The sequence below is a fragment of the Ylistrum balloti genome, unplaced genomic scaffold (genome assembly GCF_031769215.1).
Source record: "Ylistrum balloti isolate Yb309-2 unplaced genomic scaffold, AGI_CSIRO_Ybal_v1 Utg370790, whole genome shotgun sequence".
NCBI classification, from domain to species: domain Eukaryota; kingdom Metazoa; phylum Mollusca; class Bivalvia; order Pectinida; family Pectinidae; genus Ylistrum; species Ylistrum balloti.
The window spans coordinates 731,857-754,590 of NW_026782461.1; the positions used below are offsets into that span (position 1 = coordinate 731,857).

The 22,734-nt window shown below is 34.8% G+C and overlaps 1 protein-coding gene across 2 annotated transcripts; it reads right to left on the reverse strand.

The window, feature by feature from the left end:
- Window positions 1–2,315: 2,315 nt before the first annotated feature.
- Window positions 2,316–19,805, reverse strand: LOC132558458 (NF-kappa-B essential modulator-like). Of its 2 annotated transcripts, none has more exons than XM_060223035.1 (14): window positions 19,747–19,805; window positions 18,416–18,709; window positions 17,838–18,037; window positions 16,220–16,366; window positions 15,494–15,887; window positions 11,440–11,579; window positions 10,863–10,943; window positions 10,389–10,513; window positions 9,491–9,640; window positions 8,807–8,912; window positions 8,432–8,611; window positions 7,500–7,820; window positions 6,726–6,800; window positions 2,316–3,546 (listed from the first exon to the last, which is right to left on the reverse strand). In XM_060223035.1, the coding sequence occupies exons 2-14, from the start codon at window positions 18,675–18,677 to the stop codon at window positions 3,415–3,417; spliced, it is 2,313 nt and encodes a 770-aa protein (XP_060079018.1). In that variant the 5' UTR covers window positions 18,678–18,709; window positions 19,747–19,805; the 3' UTR covers window positions 2,316–3,414. The 2 variants fall into 2 exon arrangements, with proteins under 2 accessions (XP_060079018.1, XP_060079017.1); XM_060223034.1 differs by having other exon boundaries at window positions 19,596–19,770.
- Window positions 19,806–22,734: the final 2,929 nt, after the last annotated feature.

The window sequence follows — 22,734 nt, forward strand, 5'->3', positions numbered from 1 at the left end:
TAAAAAATTTAGCCAGATGTTTACCTGTACTACATGAATCCCATGTTAATAAAAACAAAAAAAATAAAAAATAATAAAATTCAAACTGTACCCTCTTTATAGATATATACATGTGGTTTATCAACATTTGCAACAAGTGTGGTATTTAAGTACCTTCCTGGTACTGTAATCTTATATTGTGATTCAACGAAGAATTCAATATTCCACAACAACAGGTACAGACTGGTTCATCTATCTATTGTTATAGCGATATATTGAAGGCTAGTGGTATGTTATAGGATGTTCTGTTTAAGAATCTTTTCTTACGACTTTCCGAAATGTTGTCGGCATCAAAACAACTTTCTTGTGGTCAGTTTGGACAAACAAAATTGATGAAAATTAAAAATTTGAATGTCTAACTATAACATATTTATCACATAATAATTTTCTATATGTTTACAGTGCATTGCGTAGTACAAACATGTTGTGATAAATTTCATTTACAAATCAAATGGAACTGTAATGTGCTTTGTGTGTACGATTGAGGCGTACAATATTCATAAGAACACACATAGATTCTTATGTACAATTTTTATGAAATCCTAATTTGTTTAGTGTCCCATTAAAGGCAGAAATGACATATTCATTTTGAAGTACAATTACAGAACCTGGTTACAGTATACCCAATAAGGCCACCTCAGACTTATATGACCGAGCAAAAATTATGACCAAAGCTGTGCAAAATTACACCAAATACCTTCAAGAAACATGTAAAGCTTTTACAAATATTTCTTAAAGTAACAAATATATGCATATAACATGTGTTCAAGAATCATTTCTGTTACTAAGTGGATGATAATTGTGAAGAAGTTTTCTTTACTTCTTTTAGTTTGATGGGGTGATTCTCAAAAGCATTACTTAGGTCTTCAAAAAAATGGAAATGTCTTCACTTTCAAAATGTCCTCCAATTCAATGATGTAATATCAGAATTATATTACAAAACACAAAAGGAATGTTCTGGTCATCAGTGATCATGTCCCACGTCTTCATTAAAATCTCAAAGATATTTCCTCAACAGACATTCAACAGAACTATAAAAGAAGCCTGTTAAATATGACTTCATATCAATATAAACAGTGTTAAGTCTGTAGGGTGGGAACTGTGTTTGTTTTGAGTGTTAAGTCGGTAGGGTGGGGACTGTGTTTGTTTAGAGTGTTAAGTCTGTAGGGTGGGGACTGTGTTTGTTTAGAGTGTTATGTCGGTAGGGTGGGGACTGTGTTTGTTTAGAGTGTTAAGTCTGTAGGGTGGGGACTGTGTTTGTTTTGAGTGTTAAGTCGGTAGGGTGGGGACTGTGTTTGTTTTGAGTGTTAAGTCGTTAGGGTGGGGACTGTGTTTGTTTTGAGTGTTAAGTCGGTAGGGTGGGGACTGTGTTTGTTTTGAGTGTTAAGTCTGTAGGGTGGGGACTGTGTTTGTTTTGAGTGTTAAGTCTGTAGGGTGGGGACTGTGTTTGTTTTGAGTGTTAAGTCGGTAGGTTGGGGACTGAGTTTGTTTTGAGTGTTAAGTCTGTAGGGTGGGGACTGTGTTTGTTTTGAGTGTTAAGTCGGTAGGGTGGGGACTGTGTTTGTTAAGTGTTTTAAGTCTGTAGTGTTGCGATATGTTTGTTAAGAGTGTTAAGTCTGTAGTGTTGTGATGTGTTTGTTTAGATGTTAAGTCTGTAGGGTTGTGATGTGTATGTTAAGAGTGTTAAGCCTGTAGGGTTGTGATGTGTTTGTTTAGATGTTAAGTCTGTAGGGTTGTGATATGTCTGTTAAAAGTGTTAAGTCTGTAGGGCTGTGATGTGTATGTTAAGAGTGTTAAGTCTGTAGGGTTGTGATGTGTTTGTTAGATGTTAAGTCTGTAGTGTTGTGATGTGTTTGGTAAGAGTGTTAAGTCTGTAGTGTTGTGATGTGTTTGTTTAGATTTTAAGTCTGTAGGGTTGTGATGTGTTTGTTTAGATGTTAAGTCTGTAGTGTTGTGATGTGTTTGTTTAGATTTTAAGTCTGCAGGGTTGTGATGTGTTTGTTTAGATGTTAAGTCTGTAGTGTTGTGATGTGTTTGTTTAGATTTTAAGTCTGTAGGGTTGTGATGTGTTTGTTTAGATGTTAAGTCTGTAGTGTTGTGATGTGTTTGTTTAGATGTTAAGTCTGTAGGGTTGTGATGTGTTTGGTAAGAGTGTTAAGTCTGTAGAGTTGTGAGGTGTTTGTTAAGAGTGTTAAGTCTGTAGGGTTGTGATGTGTTTGTTTAGATGTTAAGTCTGTAGTGTTGTGATGTGTTTGGTAAGAGTGTTAAGCCTGTAGTGTTGTGATGTGTTTGGTAAGAGTGTTAAGCCTGTAGTGTTGTGATGTGTTTGGTAAGAGTGTTAAGCCTGTAGTGTTGTGATGTGTTTGTTTAGATTTTAAGTCTGTAGGGTTGTGATGTGTATGTTAAGAGTGTTAAGCCTGTAGTGTTGTGATGTGTTTGTTTAGATGTTAAGTCTGTAGGGTTGTGATGTGTATGTTAAGAGTGTTAAGTTTGTAGGGTTGTGATGTGTTTGTTTAGATGTTAAGTCTGTAGGGTTGTGATGTGTTTGTTTAGATGTTAAGTCTGTAGGGTTGTGATGTGTTTGGTAAGAGTGTTAAGTCTGTAGGGTTGTGATGTGTTTGTTTAGATGTTAAGTCTGTAGGGTTGTGATGTGTATGTTAAGAGTGTTAAGTTTGTAGGGTTGTGATGTGTTTGTTTAGATGTTAAGTCTGTAGGGTTGTGATATGTTTGTTAAAAGTGTTAAGTCTGTAGGGCTGTGATGTGTTTGTAAAGAGTGTTAAATCTGTAGAGTTGTGAGGTGTTTGTTAAGAGTGTTAAGTCTGTAGGGTTGTGATATGTTTGTTTAGATGTTACGTCTGTAGGGTTGTGATGTGTTTTTTAAGAGTGTTAAGTCTGTAGTGTTGTGATGTGTTTGTTAAGAGTGTTAAGTCTGTAGGGTTGTGATGTGTTTGTTTAGATGTTAAGTCTGTAGGGTTGTGATGTGTTTGTTAAGAGTGTTAAGTCTGTAGAGTTGTGAGGTGTTTGTTAAGAGTGTTAAGTCTGTAGGTTGTGATGTGTTTGGTAAGAGTGTTAAGTCTGTAGGGTTGTGATATGTTTGTTTAGATGTTACGTCTGTAGGGTTGTGATGTGTTTTTTAAGAGTGTTAAGTCTGTAGTGTTGTGATGTGTTTGTTAAGAGTGTTAAGTCTGTAGGGTTGTGATGTGTTTGTTTAGATGTTAAGTCTGTAGGGCTGTGATGTGTTTGTTTAGATGTTAAGTCTGTAGGGTTGTGAGGTGTTTGTTAAGAGTGTTAAGTCTGTAGGGTTGTGAGGTGTTTGTTAAGAGTGTTAAGTCTGTAGGGTTGTGATGTGTTTGTTAAGAGTGTTGTTTTGAGTGTTTAATGATCAATACAATCTAGAACATGTATCTGGAGGGTGTCAACATCAGGACATTGTGCGTTACACTTAGGACAACAGTAAGGCTGGTAGTCATTATCCTCTTGCTGGCTTCCACTTCCCCGTGACATCGACTGTAAACAGAAATACAGTACCATGTTAGCTACAAAAACAACAGGATTAACACATAAACAAAAATCTAATAAACAGATAAACATTTATATCAACAGTTTATAAGGCTAAAATTCATCCCTGATGTGAAATCAGTGGCTAATGTTTTGTTCTCACACATACTAAATTTGTTGGCAATGACAGAACCAAGTATATACAAGTATGTAGGCCCACCCATTTCTATATATATCTACTTATATATTAGATTTAGAAATCTAGATAAATGCTCAAATAAGAGATTTTATTTGATATATCAATCAAGTTTATTTAGGAAAAGTCATAAAATTGTTGTTATATCCACTGAAGTGTAGAACTGTATTTCAACGCCGACAATTATTTTGACATGTGTCATTAGGCACAATTAAGCATAACTTCAACATCAGTTAAAACAAAGAATGCTTAGGTGTAACAAACTTTTGAAGTTTTGGCAGTTTCAATTATATTGTAGAATAGATAGAATACATCATTGGAGTCTTAAAATATAAGGTGCATTTAGGCTTGGGACAGGAGGACAACAGTGGCTTGTTGTGTAATCTCTGTAACTCCATCCATATCTATTGTTTTTTCAGCATTATTATAAACCCTTGTAATTAGCCTGTTCCAAGACTTAAATCAAGGCTGATATGTTGGCAGCCTAAGCTCTTTACAACATAATTTAGTGCATAACAACAATTCCCTTGTAATACAGAACTTTGCATCTACACAGACCTTGTGTCTCCTACCTGTGTAATACAGAACTTTGTATCTATACAGACCCTTGTGTCTACTACCTGTGTCATACAGAACTTTGTATCTACACAGAATCTTGTGTCTCCTACCTGTGTAATACAGAACTTTGTATCTACACAGAATCTTGTGTCTCCTACCTGTGTAATACAGAACTTTGTATCTACACAGACCCTTGTGTCTCCTACCTGTGTAATACAGAACTTTGTATCTACACAGACCCTTGTGTCTCCTACCTGTGTAATACAGAACTTTGTATCTACACAGACCTTGTATCTCCTACCTGTGTAATACAGAACTTTGTATCTACACAGAATCTTGTGTCTCCTACCTGTGTAATACAGAACTTTGTATCTACACAGAATCTTGGGTCTCCTACCAGTGTAATGCAGAACTTTGTATCTACACAGAACCTTGTGTCTCCTACCCGTGTAATACAGAACTTTGTATCTATATAGACCCTTGTTTTGCATGTGACAGATTATATCTTGCATTTTAAGTTATTAACATCTACATTACCAACATGATTAGCTCTTCAGCACTTTCATTTGGGGAGAACTATAACATCATAACTATTCCTAAAATGAATTTTATCATTAACACTAGTCAGAGTACTAACTTTGTTACCTGTGTATGCACAGAAAGCCTAAGAAAAGCAATATTCAAGTAACATATTGATTAGCTAGAAATTAATACATTAATTAAACCCTGATGACACTTTATGTACTAATTTTCTTTACTCACTTTTACAAACAAACATTTAAAAAGATATGATTTTTTTTCAGAATTAGGAACATATTAATTTCTTGTTAAAAATGCCTAAATTCAGTTAGCATTTACTATGAATCCACATGTGCATTTGTGTAATTCACGTGCAGAAACTTTACTGCATCTCATCATAATGAGCTGAAGTTATCTTTTTTCCTTATCACTAAACATCTGAAGTATTTACATCCTAATGGTAATAATAAGTAAAAAAAAAAAAAAAAAGATGACACCAATATATACAAAATGTTGCATGTGACAGAAATTTCAACAGAAATATAGTTTCTAAAATTACTTATTATTAAAAAATACCACGAAAACAACATCGATGAAGAAAGATAAAGGAAAATGATGATATCTGCTAACATCATTTGTGAAGTGAAGCAGTAGCTACAAAGCTGTACTGGGTAAATATACCGCAACACGTAAGGTAGTATGGTACACTGAATTTTCTACAAAAACAGCAAATTTATTAATTGAAATTTTAAAGCATGATTTTAACAGCAGTGCTATAAATGCTAAAACCTTGACTGGCCACCCTAAGTGTGCTGTGTAAGTATGCACTGGTCAGCTGATTTACATATGATATTATATGAGAACCTTTGATAGCATGATTCAACTAACGAGGATAAATACCATTCTGATTTAAAGTTATTGTTGCTGATTCTCTATTTGGAAACATTCAATACAATACAAATCTTACCATTTTTTTAATTTGTCTATGATAAGGATAAAACCTTTTAGATGAAATATGTACCAACCACACTTAACAAAATATTTTCACAAACTTTACATTTAGAAAGATTTTTCTCAACTGGTGAAGAATGAATATTTCTAAATCTCTAACAAGTTACTTTATGGAATTTAAGTCTATATTATACTAGTAAAACACATTATTTATTTTCTGTTTTGTTATTATTTGGATGACCTTAATACTTGATATCTGTCTTGTATATTGATAAGTAAATAAGTGACGTTTGACTAAACTTACATCTAAACACAAACATTAGAATATTTCCCTATAGCTGTGAGTGATCTATTAACTAATGATATCTAGTGTATATCTACAGGGTAGGTTTCATCATATTGCCAAGAATATAGTACCAAAGTTTTCTTTTGAATTAAGTTATTAACTGGACATGAAAACCAACACTTGGAGACAAATTCATCGTGTAGTATCATTAATAAGGGGAGAAAAGGAAGTTTACTAAAATTTCAACATCAGACTCTGAACCACTCATCATAATAATGGCTGATGTGATCTTGAATTTAGGTTAGAGAGAATTATTAAAAAAAAACAAAACATATTTAATGTTTGTCACACCAACAATCTACCTGTTTAATAAGATAACTAAAAATAGGATTTTATGTAAGATTGACTCAGGACTGTGACATACACCAGTAAGATCACAAACACCTGTACTGCCCATGTTAGCTGAAAAAAAAACTGTCAAGAAAAATTGGGACCTAGACTTCTATTTATATTTATCTCTATCTACAAACTACTAACTACAAAAAGGGGAGGTAATCGTGATGGATTATCATGCTCTAGTGATCTGTGACTATATAAGATGCTAAAAAATAGACTTTAAATGACGACAGCAATGACCAGACCAATGCAGGTAGGATATGCATGCTTGTCCACATTTACCTGTGCTTGGTGAGCCTCCACCCCACCTGGATATTGCTGAGTGGGGTAGGGATAGTTTACATAACGGTGAGCTGGCTGAAAACAAAATCGTAAACAAAAATAACCTACAATTCTTCCCACTGTCATCCATTTACACAATAACCCATTGAGCATTCAAAACCTAAAGAGACATGGGTTATTTCTACGGTATAACAACCACATTCAAAGACCTGAGCAAGCACAAATGCATGTCAATGCTAATAGGAACAAAAGGCTAGGAAAACCATACCATAGTTATACTGAAAGAAAAATTTAATGATGCATTGACTTGTATTGGAAGCACATCAGGTTAAGCGTAAGAAGCTCTTACGTTAAAGATAAATTATAACAACTTTGCTTCACAAGATAAAAAGTGAGCTGAACTCACTTAGAATCATCCAACATTTGATCTGGAAATGGTGTACATGATTAACTAAAATAAATTCAGATGTGAAAGCTCATCAGAAGAAATTGTTACTAAATATTGATTTTTTCAACCTTGATACACAACAATCAATTTCTTATTTATCAATAATACAGTGTCTTGATATCTTGAGGTGCTAATGAAATACCTACCTATTTTACACAAGCATTTCACAACCAAGAAAATGCATACTATAGACAAACGATCTCATGCATGGAAGAAGATTTGAGCATAAGAATTTTTGAGAATATTTAGTAATACTATATACACAGATAACTAGACTGATACAGTATTTTTTATATCAACTCATGAATCCAATATATCCTATTTACCTGTTGTTGTGTGTGGGGTGCTGGGGGTGTCACATTGATATTTTCCTGGTATGGGTACTGTATAGGGGGTCTGTGGACAACAGGAGTGGGTGATCCTCCAACCTGAAGATAGTTCTGCATCTGTTGCTGGTGAGATCCAGCTCCAACGTGTTTACGCTGCATCTCAGCAAACTGGCCCTTAGACAGTGTCTCTAGCTCATCCATTAACTGTTGATTCTGAAGCTGTAGACTGTGAACCTCCTGTCTTAACTGTTGGTTTTCTGCATGCTGTCTTTCTCTGGAATTCCTCTCTGCATCAAAGTCCTGCTTCCAAACATCAGCCTACAGACCAACCAATTGGAATCAAGTTTACATGAATGAAAACATTTTCATTCGGAAGTCTTGACATACTTAGCACAAGGAGGTGAGAGATGAGGGGGAGGGGCATAATAGCTCAGTCGTCAGAGCATCAGACTGAAGATCTTAGGTATGTGATTCAATCCCAGTACCTGAGTGGTTTGTATTAACTGTTAACTACCTGTTAATTGATTTCTATGGAATGTGGTGGGCCTTCAGCTGAGTGTTCGGTGAGATTGTCACCGGCTATTTCAAGTAGACCCTAGTGGTCAGAATATTGATTACACTACAAAAATGTTTAACATAATAAAATAAAAATGAAACTCAACCACAAAAACTGGTCTTTGTGTTGTTGAGATTCCTTTAGATTTTATCATGTTTACTTAGTAAGGAACTCTACTGAATCCAAAAGACATTATCACAAAGTTCGACGTTAGGAGCGTAGGATCACCCACTATTTATCATTATAAAAATGTTTGTATTAAGTAGAATTTTTAAAATATACTTTTAATACTTACATGTATTATTTAACACATGTATTTTTAGTTAGATAATCAAATATGTTATTGAATACTTTTTTTAACTTTCATATTTACCTGTGCCCTCAGAACTGGAATGGTTTCATTGTCTATTTTCAATTTTTCAATATCTTCTTTCATCCTCTTCATCTGTGAATCACGGTATTTCCCAGCTTCTTCTCCAGATACCATTTCTGCCGTAAGCTGGCTGATTTTGTCCAGTAGTCTTTGTTTCTCACAGGGGTCAATTGACATTTTCTGGAAAATAGTCATAAACATGTTGTTATAGTCAGACTATAGAATAAACATGACCCATTCCTTCCTTATTCACCGGCGAGTGGATTATATCTATTATGATGTACAGGATAGAGGTAAATAGACCATGTCAGGTGTTCAGACAACTGTGTACTGTGTACTGTCTCAATACCCTCTGTAAAGTGTTATTTTACATACCTGTTGTTTCAAACTGTTTTCCTTGAAGGACTCAAAATTCTGCAGTATACTTTTGTAGTCAGCAGTAAGATTATTAAAAGTTTGCTTCAATTCCATCAATTGTTTTCTGAAAGCAAATCAACACAAAAACAGGTTAAAGAACCGTCGAAAAAAAAATTCAATTCTCATCTGAAGTATACTGATATGATACTCGACGCTTTGTATTAAGTTTTGTAAGAATCTCTAATGAAAAGCAGTTTCTTGAGTGATGACCCTGCATTGTTTGACATGGTCCAGTTTGTCATAATGACCTTATCTTGACCATAAAACAATATAAAATAGAAGCAGATTCGAGGCATTCTCTACTGTGCCTTTGAATATTTTTTTATCAATAACCCAATCCCAACAGTACTACATTGAAATTTAACAAGACAGTCATGATAAAACTCATATCTCCTTTTAATATCACATTCCTCATATGATAGCAGGAGATATAAAACAAATGAATAGCTCTAAGCAGAAAAAGAATGCTTCTTTCCATTTGACATTAAAAAGTCCTGGGAATGAGGGCTAGAATTTAGAGGATGAGATATTGACAGTGTCTCCACCCTAATGAGCTATACTTGAGGTTAAATTAGAAGTTGGTTGTGATAGTTCTGAAATACAAAGTACTGCTTCCACTACATAAGATGTGTAAATACATACTTGGTGTTCTGGTGTTCCCTGCGTTCTGCATTGAGTGCTTCCTCGAATCCTTTGAGAGACATACGTAAGGATTCCATTATTGCGTTGTCCTCATCTCTTTGTGACATGAAGCCGTCATGCACCTTTAATCTCTCCTCCAGTTCGGCAATTCTGTAAGGAAATCTTCCAATCACTACCAAGAAGGTTTCAGTTCATTTCATCCCCTACTTAATTAGACAGGTTTTATTGCAAGAAAATGACCTCAAATGAAGGGGTCTAAACAGTATTGACAAAAGAAAAGGTTTCTTTAGACAGATTTTACTAGTTAAAAGAGTTCCCTTATGACACAGGATGGGTTTACTCTATAGAACATGATGGTCCTATCAAACAGGTTGTAAGCAGTTTAATCTAAATGAACAGATTTTACTGTATGTAGTGGCAAGATTAGCAAGAGGTCTCAATAAACAGGTTCTACTCAGACAGAGTAGTCACAAGACTGATTAATGGTCTTCATACACTGGTTCAGTGTCAACATCAGTGGTCACCAGATAGATTGACAATCTCAATAAGCAGGTTTTACAGTAGAAAGAGTGGCTACATGACTGGCAAGTGGTCTCAATAAACAGGTCTTACTATAGACAGTGGTCACAGGAATGGCATGTATTCTCAATTAAGATGTTTTACTACAGATAGTGATCACAGGAGCTATGAGTGGTCTCAATAAACAGGTTTTACTATAGAGAGAATCATAGATGGGTTTAAATTGAGACAATTGAATAGAGAGGAAAGTACAATCTTAATTAAATCGAATACATTTCTGACAAAAAAAATGTTTAGTTGAAAAACAATAATATCATGATGATTTAAAATATTTCTCTGTAATTTTTTTTCTAATATGCTATGAAGCTGATAGACTGACCTGTTTGCTTTCTTTTCCACAGCCAGTTTAGCTGATTCTAATTTCACACTTGTTTCCTTGATTTCTGACATCAACGCCATATTCTGGGACATCAAACTCTGTACATCGCCAGTGTATGTTGGTGACTACACCAGAAAAAATCACACAATTCATTACTTATTTATATCTATCTAATAAATTTTCAGGACTTTAATTAAACAGGTAATGCTCTTTCCTACTGAGCCTTGCTTGTTTATCACAAAACAAAGAATTCATATAGCTTTTCTTCTGAGTACCAAAAACAAAACAAACTATCATTAGAAAAGGGTTCTTCCCCTGCCTTGAGTACAATACACATCTTTCACAGGTGTATTTTTTGTGGTTGGACGGTCACCATTCATGAGTCGAAGTCCCGATGTATTGAAGTTTTCTCGACAGTCCCTTGAACTTTGACACATCAAAGTTTTACTGTATTTTATTACTGAGATTAATTACCTGCACCTGCTTGCTGTTAGTATCTCGGAGGTGCAGCAACTCCTGGTCCTTCTGGTGTAGCTCCATAACAAGCTCATCCATCTACAGTAAAGTTAAGGTATCAAAAATCGTAACTAATCAAATGAGGTATCCTCAAAATATCCTGCTTCTTGTAAAATAAAATAATATTCCAATACTACATGTAACTGACATGTTTACAAAGGTATCTCCACTGTAATTTCAGGTTGTTCCCAAAATGATCCCATCCAACATGGCACCCAGTTGAATGAATCTCTCCAGAATAAAAATACCTGTTAATTCCCAAAATCCAGATTTATACGGAGCCATCGTTGCATGGCAATCTTATGATTAGATCTGAATTTTTAACCCACAAACTAACAATCTTTTACCTGTGAATCAATGCAAGAGTGTGGGCTTATTATCAGAAAAAGATAAAGCATTTTCGAACAATTTTAATACAACTCTGGCAATAGAATTTCTGGTGTAGATGGGCTTATTACAAGGGTGGGCTTAATATTAGTTCATTAAAACCCTGTTGCAGCTGATTTCATAGAATATTGACAATTATATAAATTACCTGTCGTTCTTTCTGTGACAGCTGTCGTTGAAGTTGCTCTACCTTGCTGTTATCTTGAATCTGAACCATGACCTCTGAGGGTGTGGCCACACGCATGCCCTGTCTTTGTCGCTGGTCTTCTTCTCGAGATGGGAACTCCCCTGAGACATGCCAAAAAGTAAACAATACTGGATTTCTCCACACAATCACAAATCTGTAACTATTTATATACTTATATAGCAAGTATCTTTTAATCTGTTGGTCTGTTTGGACATAGATATATATATATAATTATATATGCATCATTTAAAGCAGTCACATGCAACAGCATTACCCAATAATTAACGCAAAGAAGGATGTTTTTATCAAACCGTATACTTGTTTAATATCCTGGAGCTAATTTCAGCTTCTGGGTGGGTCTAGTTCAAAAAGATTAAATTCTATGTCTTAAGCAGTGAAAAAGAGAGAGCATATCTTACCAAAGGCATATAAATAAAGGTTTTCAGGGGTTATGGTTTACAATAAATATTTGCAGATATCTAATTTTACGCTATCTTTAATGAACACAAATATACTCGGCATCAATGAAAACGCAACACCTTTTAATTACTGTCAAAAAATTTACCAGTTATAGTTTTGAATACAATATTTAATAAAATACCTAAAAGTTGATTATGTCCATAACAAAATTCACTCAATGCAATCAGCACTACATCATGGGAATACTTTGATTTCCGGTGACTAATGTCCATACCACCAAAATCAAAATTGCCACGTTCAATATCTAATGTGGCCACCATTTGCAGGGACACAAGCGCAGCATCTTCGAGGCATTGACCGAATAAGGCGTTGAATTTTGATTTGAGGAATGTTCCTCCACTCTTCCTGAAGAGCGATTTCAAGCTGCCGACGCGTCTGGGGCTGTTGTGGTCGCTCTCTCACAGCCCTACCCAATTGGTCCCAAAGATGCTCGATTGGACTAAGATCCGGGGAAAACGCGGGCCACGGAAGGGTTGTGATGTTCTGATGTTGAAGGTAGTCTGTAGTGATACGAGTGGTATGTGGTCGCGCATTGTTGTTTTGTAATAACGCTACGTTTGGGTGTCCAGCAAAGAATGGAACAACAGGAGGAGTTAAGACCTCGTTGATGTAGCGCTGTGCTGTTAGATTGCCGTCAATAATTACTAGAGGGGTACGGTATGCAAAAGAGATACCTCCCCACACCATCACACTGCCCCCGCTATCCGTTTCCATTACACAGCAGTCCAAAACCCTTTCACCTCGGCGTCGCCACACTCGAATTCTACCGTCATTTCCTCTGAGGCGGAATCTCGATTCGTCGGTGAACAGGACGCCAGCCCACCGACGTTGGGTCCATCCTCGGCGCTGTCTTGTCCAATTTAGACGATTCTGACGGTGAATTTGAGTCAATTCGTTTCCTCTAAATGGATGGCGCTACGCCAATCCGGCTGTGCGAAGGCGACGACGCACAGTACTAGCTGACAAACGTCTGCCATGACTTCCTATCGTCTGTCTAGCCGTTCTTGTCACGGTTTGAAAACGATCTCGCAGATGACTTATTCGAATGTAACGGTCCTGGTTTGGCGTCGTCACTCTCTGTCGCCCCGGACGAGGTCGATCTCTCACGGATCTGGTTTGTCGCACTCGTTCTGCCAGTCGATTGGTTGTGGAAGCAGAACAACCCATTCTCCTGGCAACTTCCCTCTGAGAAAGCCCTCCTGCCAGCATACCCCAAGCTTCGTGTCTTTCATTGTCTGTCAGTCGAGGCATTTGTAGCAAATAATGATGACAATTTAAAAAATTGATGACGGAAAAATGTCTGCCTGTAATTACAGTGTTCACCAGTAGTGACTGAGCAAGGATGTAACGCACTTTAGAGCGCCGACGTGCAAACTCATGCTTTTACGACAATGCCCTGTGGTACGACAAGGAGTTGATATTACTCGACCATTATTTCGTTAGTATTGTAGTGCATTGTGTTTTGGCTAAATACAGCAGAATAAGAATCTAATCCTTGTTGTGAAGAATATATTATGTCCAAAATTTTAGTGTTGCGTTTTTATTGGCGCCGAGTATATATTGAAATTAATCCCCTGTAAATATTAGAAACTATAAAGTTTCTTTCCCCACAGTTTTACTATTGCCAGTTTTGCCCTTTTATCAAGAGGATGCAATTATAAAGAGGGCTTAAAATTAATGCTTATGTAGAAATACATTTCCATATTTTCAAGGGCAAATTTAGCACTGGGTGAAATAGCTTTGTACCTGGGTGAAAATAACACTGGGTGAATGTTTCTATATATATATATACAGTAGCTAAATTTCAGTTAATACAATTTTGAAGCGGGCTTTATATAAATATATTCTATCTGCAACTGGAGTTTCATATAAAGCAAACAATAGATATCAGATGTAAATGCTAAGCGTTGGACAAGTATTTAATTTATTGTTAGATACCATAGGACAGATTTGTGAAAAAATTCTACAAAATTCCATTGTTCATTAAACATATATATATATACATGTAAAACTGTTAGAAAAGAAAAAAAGAAAAACAAATATAACATCTGTCAACTAGGATGATTTTTTTCAATTATCATGTCTACATTGACGGCGTTTTTAATACATACAACACAATGGTGACAATTTTAGTTCTTTCCACCAGACATTTGAGGGGATGTAAGTAAACTAACCAAAAAAAAAAAAAAAACAACCAGAGAGAAGTATGAAACAAAAAGGCCATGCCTTAGTGCTGTAGACCTTGAAAATGTCTTTGCATAAAGGCTGTTAATGAAGACTAAAAATATAAGCTAGGAAAGAAGAGAAAAGGTTAAGTCATGTAGCTGACTTGTCAAACTTAAATGCCAACAAGACAAGAAATGAAGTGCAGTCTAGTATATTTATGAGCACCAGCAATAAGTGAATATTTATTTGAAGAAACTATGATAAAATTTACTTCCTAATACAGTAAATGATGAAATATTTCCAATTAACTAATAATGTTCATAGATTGCTATTACTTAAATGCCTCCATAAATTACCGCTGCACTTAATAATCAAAAGTAATTAGTTTATGTATACAAAAGCAACACAACAGCTTATCATCATAAGTATTACTTGTAAATTCAGGGACAGATAAATTCAAAAAAGTCAGTAAGAGAACTTTGTGCTTAGATCCCGGACAGACCAATTAAAATGGTACATTTCTCAAGAGTGTTTTATAATGCTATACCTTGAGACTGAAATACATTCTATATATAAAACAATGACAAGCATTTCGATCAAGAAGCAAAAAATCATTTTATCCCTTACTTTAAATTAATTCATACATTGCACCAATACAACTAATTCTTTCCTTTCAGAAAATTTCATTATCTAAACAGCAATGTCAAACAAATGATTCATGTGCCACACAATACATATATGTATAATTTTCCGTTCACAGACTGATTGACTAGATAATAGCTTAACTATAAGCTTTATATAGATTTCTATGTGAAATAAAACATTACCTTCACCCGATTTCATTTCAACTGTAATTAATATATACAATGCTATATAAACACTTTCTTTCCAGAAAAGTTGTACAATTCTATGTAAAATTTATAGATGCTGTCAATAAGATGATAAGTGTACCATGTTTTTTGAGAATTGATATAGAAGATTGTGATTCAACAGCTATGTAGCTACAGGCAGAGTGTTATGGAGCCAGTATAATATATATTTCTCAGATACAACATTATTGAAGAGAATTTGAATGCATTTGACACCTATGACCTTGAATAAAGGTCAAGGTCAATCATTTGAACAAATTAGTAGCCCTTCATCCCAAAATGCTACAGACCAAATATCAGGTCTCTGAGCCTCTCAGTTATTGAGAAAATGTTGTTTGAAGATTTTCACATATTTGACCCCTGGCGATAGATAAGAAAGTAAATGTCATTGTATTCTTTTCTAAATCTTTTGGAGTATGTAATAAACTATATAAAGGAAAATACACACTGTCATATACTTATAAAAAAACACATTTTCACACTCACATGAAAAGACTTACATCTATCCCCTGGTTTGGGAGAGCCTTCCATCAAGGTATAGCCAGCACTTTTAAGCAACTCCTCATTTTCTTGGTTTTTCTTTGAAAGTTCCTCCATGCTACTCATCAAATCCGCAACTTCTAATTTCTTCTTTTTGATTTCTGCTTTCAGTGTTTTATTTTCATTTATCATTGCTCTTAATTTGTTTGATAGTTCCAAGTTTTCAAGAGACAACATATCATATTCATCTTGCACTCTTTTATTCATATTAAGGTCAGTTTTCAATTTTGAAATTTCTTCTTTGTCAGCTTGTCTCTTTAGGGTCAGTGTTTCCACCTCTTTGGCATGACTGTCTCGCTCAGATTCTGCCTTCCTCAGCCTTTCTTCATCCTCCTTTGTGTTGGCAACAAAGACCTTCAAATTAAGAAAATGAAAGCATTAAAATTATACCAATATGATATTATTTTTTTGCATTTTATCCATAAAGATATCTCTCCAATATCCATTTTAAAGGAAAATACATATTACAGCTTAAGAAAATACATGTAAGCAGTCTGTATCTTAAATCAGACCAGTAAATAGAAGTAAAATGTATCTGTACTGGCTTGCATGTATATCAATAATTCTTTTTTAGTCCATGACGATGAAATTCAATGTTTTAATAAAGTTCAGAATTTATAACTTTACTGGTGAAATTTAAAAAAAACAAGCTTTAATAACTACAATAAAAGTTCGTGAAATCTCACCACATCACTTTCCCTGCCCTGATTTGACTGGTTGTGAAGAGAAAGTTCTTTTAACTGGTGTCTAAGAATGCCAATCTCCTGATCCTTGACAGAATTTTCTTCCTTCAGTTTTGTTGTTGTCCTCTCCTGGTCTGTGAGCTTTTCAGTCTGGCAAGTTTAAGAAATGAGAAATCAGCTATACTTGTATGAGAAGTTTTTACATATATTTCCAAAGGACACATGCAAAAAAAAAAAAAAAAAAAAAAATGATGACCACTATTGTTGATGTTTGATATACCTGTAACAGATAACTGAAGGCAGTTTATCAAGATCCTCAGAGTAACATTTAATAAATTTTACTGATGAATTTTGCACAAATAATCCCTTATTTTATGGATGTACTTTTGAATTATGCCGGTCATTTAAAATAAATAAAATATTGAACTTGTTTGGGGCCTTCAATGATTACAAATGCACAGGTAGAGCCTGACTTTACGTACAGTAATACAACCTCTCTACCAGTGTCTGTACTGTTGAATATTAACAAAGGCTATTGCATGTTGATTAAGTTCCTATAATCCCATAATACATTTTTGTAAGCTGCATTAAAAACCGTTTATGATGTCTCCTACAGGTACTACATTTTTTCCCCTATTCTGCAGATTTTGTTTGGTCCACATATAAGCCGCACTGGTATATAAGCCTCACACTCGGCTCACAAGAAGAAAATGTGTGGCTTATAACATGGAAAATATGGTACACTATTATTTTCTATTCTGACCTAGATAGAGATCACAGTATTACATGTGCTTAATGACAATAAAATATGCAAAGGAAATGTACTGAAAAATGCACATATAATGTCTGAATGATGTTACTATGTATCAGCACTTCAATATTTTTCTACTCCTTCATTTGCTTCATCTAGATATCATGTGACACTTAGGATGTTGCACATCATGGTGATTCCCCCTCCACAGTAAAATTTACCATGTCATTCAACTGAAAAGCTTAGTTACAAAGACAGCAATATTATACTTGTACATATTATTGTTATATTCATTAATATATGTGTTATGTCTAGATGGTAGCAAACATACAGTAACTTCAAGTCCACATTCATCCTTCCTCTGAACAAAGGTAGCTCTTTTTGCTATCCTCTACCCTTGACCATCTCTACCAATGCTGATTTTACTCACAAGTAAAATTAATCTTTCTTATTCGGGTCTAATTGAGAATTTCAAATATTTCGTCATTTGAAAATTTTGGATTAGCTTTGGACTTCACTTGCCATGTAAGTGTAAAGTAAACAACTTCTATTTTCTCTGAAGTTTCATTTTTCGTAAATCAAAATTATTTCAAAAATGTATTGCCCGTTTAAAACTGAAAAAGCAATACTTCCAAAATTGTGACATTAACAGTTAAAGTACTAAATCTGAATTGATAGTGAATTCATTAACAAAACCTCATCAATCTTGATATATGTACTTCTAATCCAAAAAAATAGCAATCTGTGTAAATAGGATTGGCGAGGAAATCGTTTTTCTCCTTATATTAAGAACAATACCCACTGTTCATAGTGTCAAGATAGAGAGGTTCTAATTTTGTTAATCTAGCAATTTATGATTACTCTGATTACCAGTGCAAGATTTGCTTCATCAGCCTGTGACTGTAAGGATGATCTTAGTTTTGTGTTTTCCTTCTTCAGTTCCAGAATGACATTGCGTGTCTGTTCAAACTTGTCCTTGTTTTGTGCGTTACTTTCTTGGACCCTCGTTTTATACTCAGCCAGAGCCTCGTACTGCTGTCTCATCATCTCATTGTTTTCCTTCATATAGTCTACAAGGAAATACATTTCATGTAAACGTCAATTTCAATCAAATTTGATTGTTTTATTTCAAAGCATTGGAAAAGAGAGTATACATAATTATAAAACATTAGATTATGGAACAGGAATTTTTAAGTGATTTACGTATAATCTGAGAGCTGGGAGTATTGTCATCACTCATGCATTGATTCAATCAAGACTTATTGTTACAAATGACAAATACTGCAGTTGACTCTACATCACTGATAGCCCTAGACAAGAATGAAGGGAATTAAGATCAATAATTCAATAAATCAGTTAAGTATTTAAGTTTATAAATGAAGTTACAATTTTTCTCGGTCAACAAATAAATATTACAGATAATCAAAAATCTCATTCATCCAATGCACCTCTTAAATCTTTGTTTTCCTTCATCAGTTCCTGGACTCGTTCCAAAGCCTGTTCCAGTGTAACATCAGTCATAGATATTTGTCCCATTCCCATTGGATTAACATAACTCAAATCTGCTGGAGTTCTCTGTCCAGAACTAGGCGGAGTGATCACATCGAAAGACGTCCCACCATTTAAACTTCCGGGTGAGTGACGGAGTTCTATTCTTGGGCTTTCCCCATTGACCATGGGTAGACCATTTGGTGAATATATGGCAGACATTATTATTTCATTTCTTTTGCAGCATGATTTCCCTGAAAAAAAATATACAAAAAATGACCCATAAAATCTTAATGAAAAACTCATTACAGAAGGTGACTTTGTGAGGCAGATATCGTACAGAAACATTTCATGATCGCATGATGTCTTGACTTAATTGAACTTACAGGAGGTTACTTAACACATTTGATACTGGCATTATAAAGGTGTGAAGCCAGTCAGAGAAGTCATCAGGCAAACAGCCTGAATGCATGAATGGCTCGAACTGAAGTTGACACAATTCCCTGTTATTATCATAGCCTGTCAAGTACTTGTTGATAAGTGCTCTTTTCTTTGATGTAAAATTTTCTGTGCACACAACTTTTTCTCCATCAACCCAACCCAACCCAACCCAACCCAACCCAATTCAACCAACCAAACATGAAGCAAATTTTGAAAAGTAGAATGAAAGTATGAGGTCCAGCATATATATTTGTATCAATCAGACGCATATGAATGCAAATAACATGTGTTATATATGTCTCTGATATCAATGCAGAAGATAATGTGACTCAGAACAAACAGACTGAGAGTGTTGGGATGAATAAATGTAATACTATTAAAATCTATTGTATGTCCATAACCAAATGATTTTGATCCATTTAATACCAAATTGTACTTAAGATAATCTTAATATTAAAAGGAATGGTAAAGTGGTGATCTGCTGAACTGTCCATGTCAAATCATGTATGGTGTTCCTCTCTTCAGCTTGCCTAAATATTCTGTGTCTACTTTCCACATAAATAACAAGTTTGTATATAACAAACTGTATTGTACCTTTTCTAAGGAGGATTAATCGCCTATAACTTGCAGCGTTCTTTTTATGAATACGATTCTTTATCAAATGACAATAACATAAAGTAAAAGTACTTGCCTGCTTACCTTTACGTTTTAAGGAGGAAGAGTTTTAACTAGTATCGACAACAAATCGAAAGTAAACAACTGTTTAACAGGAACCTTTGAAGAAAACAGTGGTGATAGTCTGGATTATCATTAAATAATAAATAATTGCGCTTTAAGCATCATTTTCTACCGTGTAAAACTTGAATTCCGCGACTTCCTTTTCAGCTCAAAATAGGCTATGGGCTTTTTGCATCTGTCATATCAGTAAGAACTATTTTGATTGGAAATTCCCTGTTATCCTGAAAAGTCAGTCGTTATCACCAAGAAATAGTCTAGAACTGTGTCGTTGAACTAAACGTGGTAATCAAAGGAGTTGATTGAGTAAAACACAAAAGAGACTATGCATAGACCACGTTTGCATCTTTTAAACGCTTTAACTATGTATGTTAATTAAATTATTGTAATTATTTCTTAAATCACGCGAAAGAGATATTGTGTATAGTATACTTACCTTACATTGATTCCCTGTATATGAAGTAATTTAAAAAAAAATAATTCAAGCAAAGGACGTATTATTATATATATAATACTGGATTCTCAAACCAGTATCTAAATATTTAGTCACGAGATATTTTATATAATAGACTAGATATTCTGGTATAATTTGGTGAAGTCCAGGATCATTATCGTTCCAGTTGGTTTGACATAGCAGTAACTTAATTCCGTAGATCTTCCAGTTACCACAACATATTCGGGCCCTGTTTTTTTTTAAATTAACATTTGCTTTCATATCGATAAAAAAAAAATCCCGTTCGATCAGAGACATATATAACACATCCTCTACGACCGAGAAACCTTTGATATCTATGAGAGAAACGCTACATCACTCTGAAACATATATATAAACTTCATTTATTTTACAACAATTGCGAAACAAGTTATGTCAACTTATACTAATCACCCTTGTTGGCCGGAATGTAAGCGCGCGAGGGGTCTTATTGTGGGAGGAAACCGGAGTACCTGGGGTACACCCATATGGTCGGGCCTTTTCACGTCCGTTCCGGGAATCGAACTCCGGTCGGCGAGTGCGTTACCGCTGCGCTACCCGACCACCCACTCTGATGTCTGTGTCAATCTAGTATTGAAGGGTATACTTCATTGTAACTCTACTTGTTCCTGTACTTTATGTTGCATGTAAGGAAGATGGGTTCTATATTTCATTATTGTGCAATTTATATTCTATGATGCTGATAATGAGGAGTCTTGGACACGGAAATGACTTCCGTGTGTGTGTGTGTTTTTTTTTATCTTCATATAGCCACTAATTCGTCCGTGATTTAACGGGTTTCACAACGACTTTTCCCCTATTTTCAATGCCGGCAGTGAAAACGTGAACACTTACAGATAAAAGCTTTATCGCGCTATCTTGTACATTATCAAATTCACGGTGGTTCCTCGCTGTAAGTAATCTCTTTCAGTCAGTATCAAAGAGTTTATTCGCGTTGTATGTAAAATTGTCCTCTCCGGCATTCGCTCCCTTTATCGTCTAGTGGAGTAAAAGTATATGTTCAAGCAGGGACGTCCCTGATACAAGATATCGGAGTTAGGTTGTTTATTAACGGGTTTTGCGTCCACTATTACGGACTTTCAGCTGACGTTTCGATATTAGTTATGTACTGGTAGTAATGTAATACAGACTACGTCCTTTGTTGTTGGAGGCTTGCATGCAAAAAATAATTGTAAGTAATACCTTATTTTTAAACATAAAAAAACAAAACAAATAACAAAACAAAACAAAACAAAAAAACTTCCAGACCGAAAGTCAGAAAGTCGATTAAGGGAAAATGAAATTTCTGGTCCGGAAACAATCCTAGTTTTTTGTGTGTTATATATATCAGGGACGTTAATATATACGTCCCTGTATATATAAAAAGGTAAAAAAAAAAGTCGTTTTTTTTCGATATATAAGAAAATAAAACATATCCTAAGCTATCAGAAATAATTTGTATGTAAAATTCTGATCTCAGAACTTAGAAAATAGCGAATTGAATACAATATAAAACGGCGTTTCCCAAAAAGCAACCACGAAACGCTTCACTGCTTTTTTCTCAGAATTAAGTTGGTTATTTTCATTTTTTTTTATTTAGCTATTTACTAATCAACGAAGCGTTTAAATGGCATTTCTTAAGATACAAGTTTCACTTTAAATTAATCTTCATTTCCGATGTATCATATATCAATTTTCTAACGTTCACTTACGTTCGAAAATGTTCAGTCTTACAGAAGGAGGAAATGAAACCAGGGAACCGGGGACGTCGATGTAATATGAAATGTGACTGCTGAAGAATTGGTAATCCACAACGACGATAATCATGTTAGAGAAATAATTGCCTTAAAGGGGTCAACTACTGATCCTTAAAGTGCACTGCACTTCTGTAGTGTAACAGATAATTATCTGTTTGTCTAATGGGCCTATAAAGTATATTGCGAACAATAGAAATTGGCAGGATAAATAGGCAGTTCTAGTTTCTCCGTTTATTCCTGACTGTATTTAGTGCAACCTTTACAAATTTGAATTACTTCCGGGTCAAAATCTATTTCAGAAGTTGGAGTAATCTACACACGAACAACCAATGGTTACAGAAAAGTTGATTTTACACAGGTATGGTCATCATGTCACTCGTTGGCTGGTCTTACACGTAATCGTCTGATACATTAAGTTTTTTCACGACTGACAAATAACATATAACTTTTCCTAAATAGTTTCTTCATCTGAAACATGTATACCTATTAACTGGTTACAGCTGTAGCCTGTGGCCTAACGAATTCAGAAGCGTCACGTACACCATGCAGCATCATTCACGTCATAGATAACTTCCGTTATAAAACGGATTTTGGTAGAATCAAGATAAAAGTAAAAGATCGGAGTCGAATCATTGTGATTAATACCCTGGTGACATCATGGACCAATATGTATATGAGGATCCAACTGGAAAGCAATGTTTAGATGTTAGAGAAACATATGACAGGCGCCTTTTGCTCGGCACAAGAAAGTCAATATTAACAAACAAATATGTAGTTCAAAGCTAAAGATCAATTGTACATATGTTATAAATACTTTTTAGGATAATATTTAATTTTTCTCTTTCATACATGCTTTTCTACATTTTATTTCAGG

Bases quoted from the DNA above. Each gene is read 5' to 3' on its own strand.
- LOC132558458 (XM_060223035.1), bottom strand. From the start codon at position 18,677: ATGTCTGCCATATATTCACCAAATGGTCTACCCATGGTCAATGGGGAA. The intron at 10,944-11,439 runs GTAATTTATATA...ACTTTACTGTAG, and splicing joins TGTCACAGAAAGAACGACAG to ATGGATGAGCTTGTTATGGA. The intron at 8,612-8,806 runs GTATGTAAAATA...ACTATTTTCCAG, and splicing joins AAAACAGTTTGAAACAACAG to AAAATGTCAATTGACCCCTG.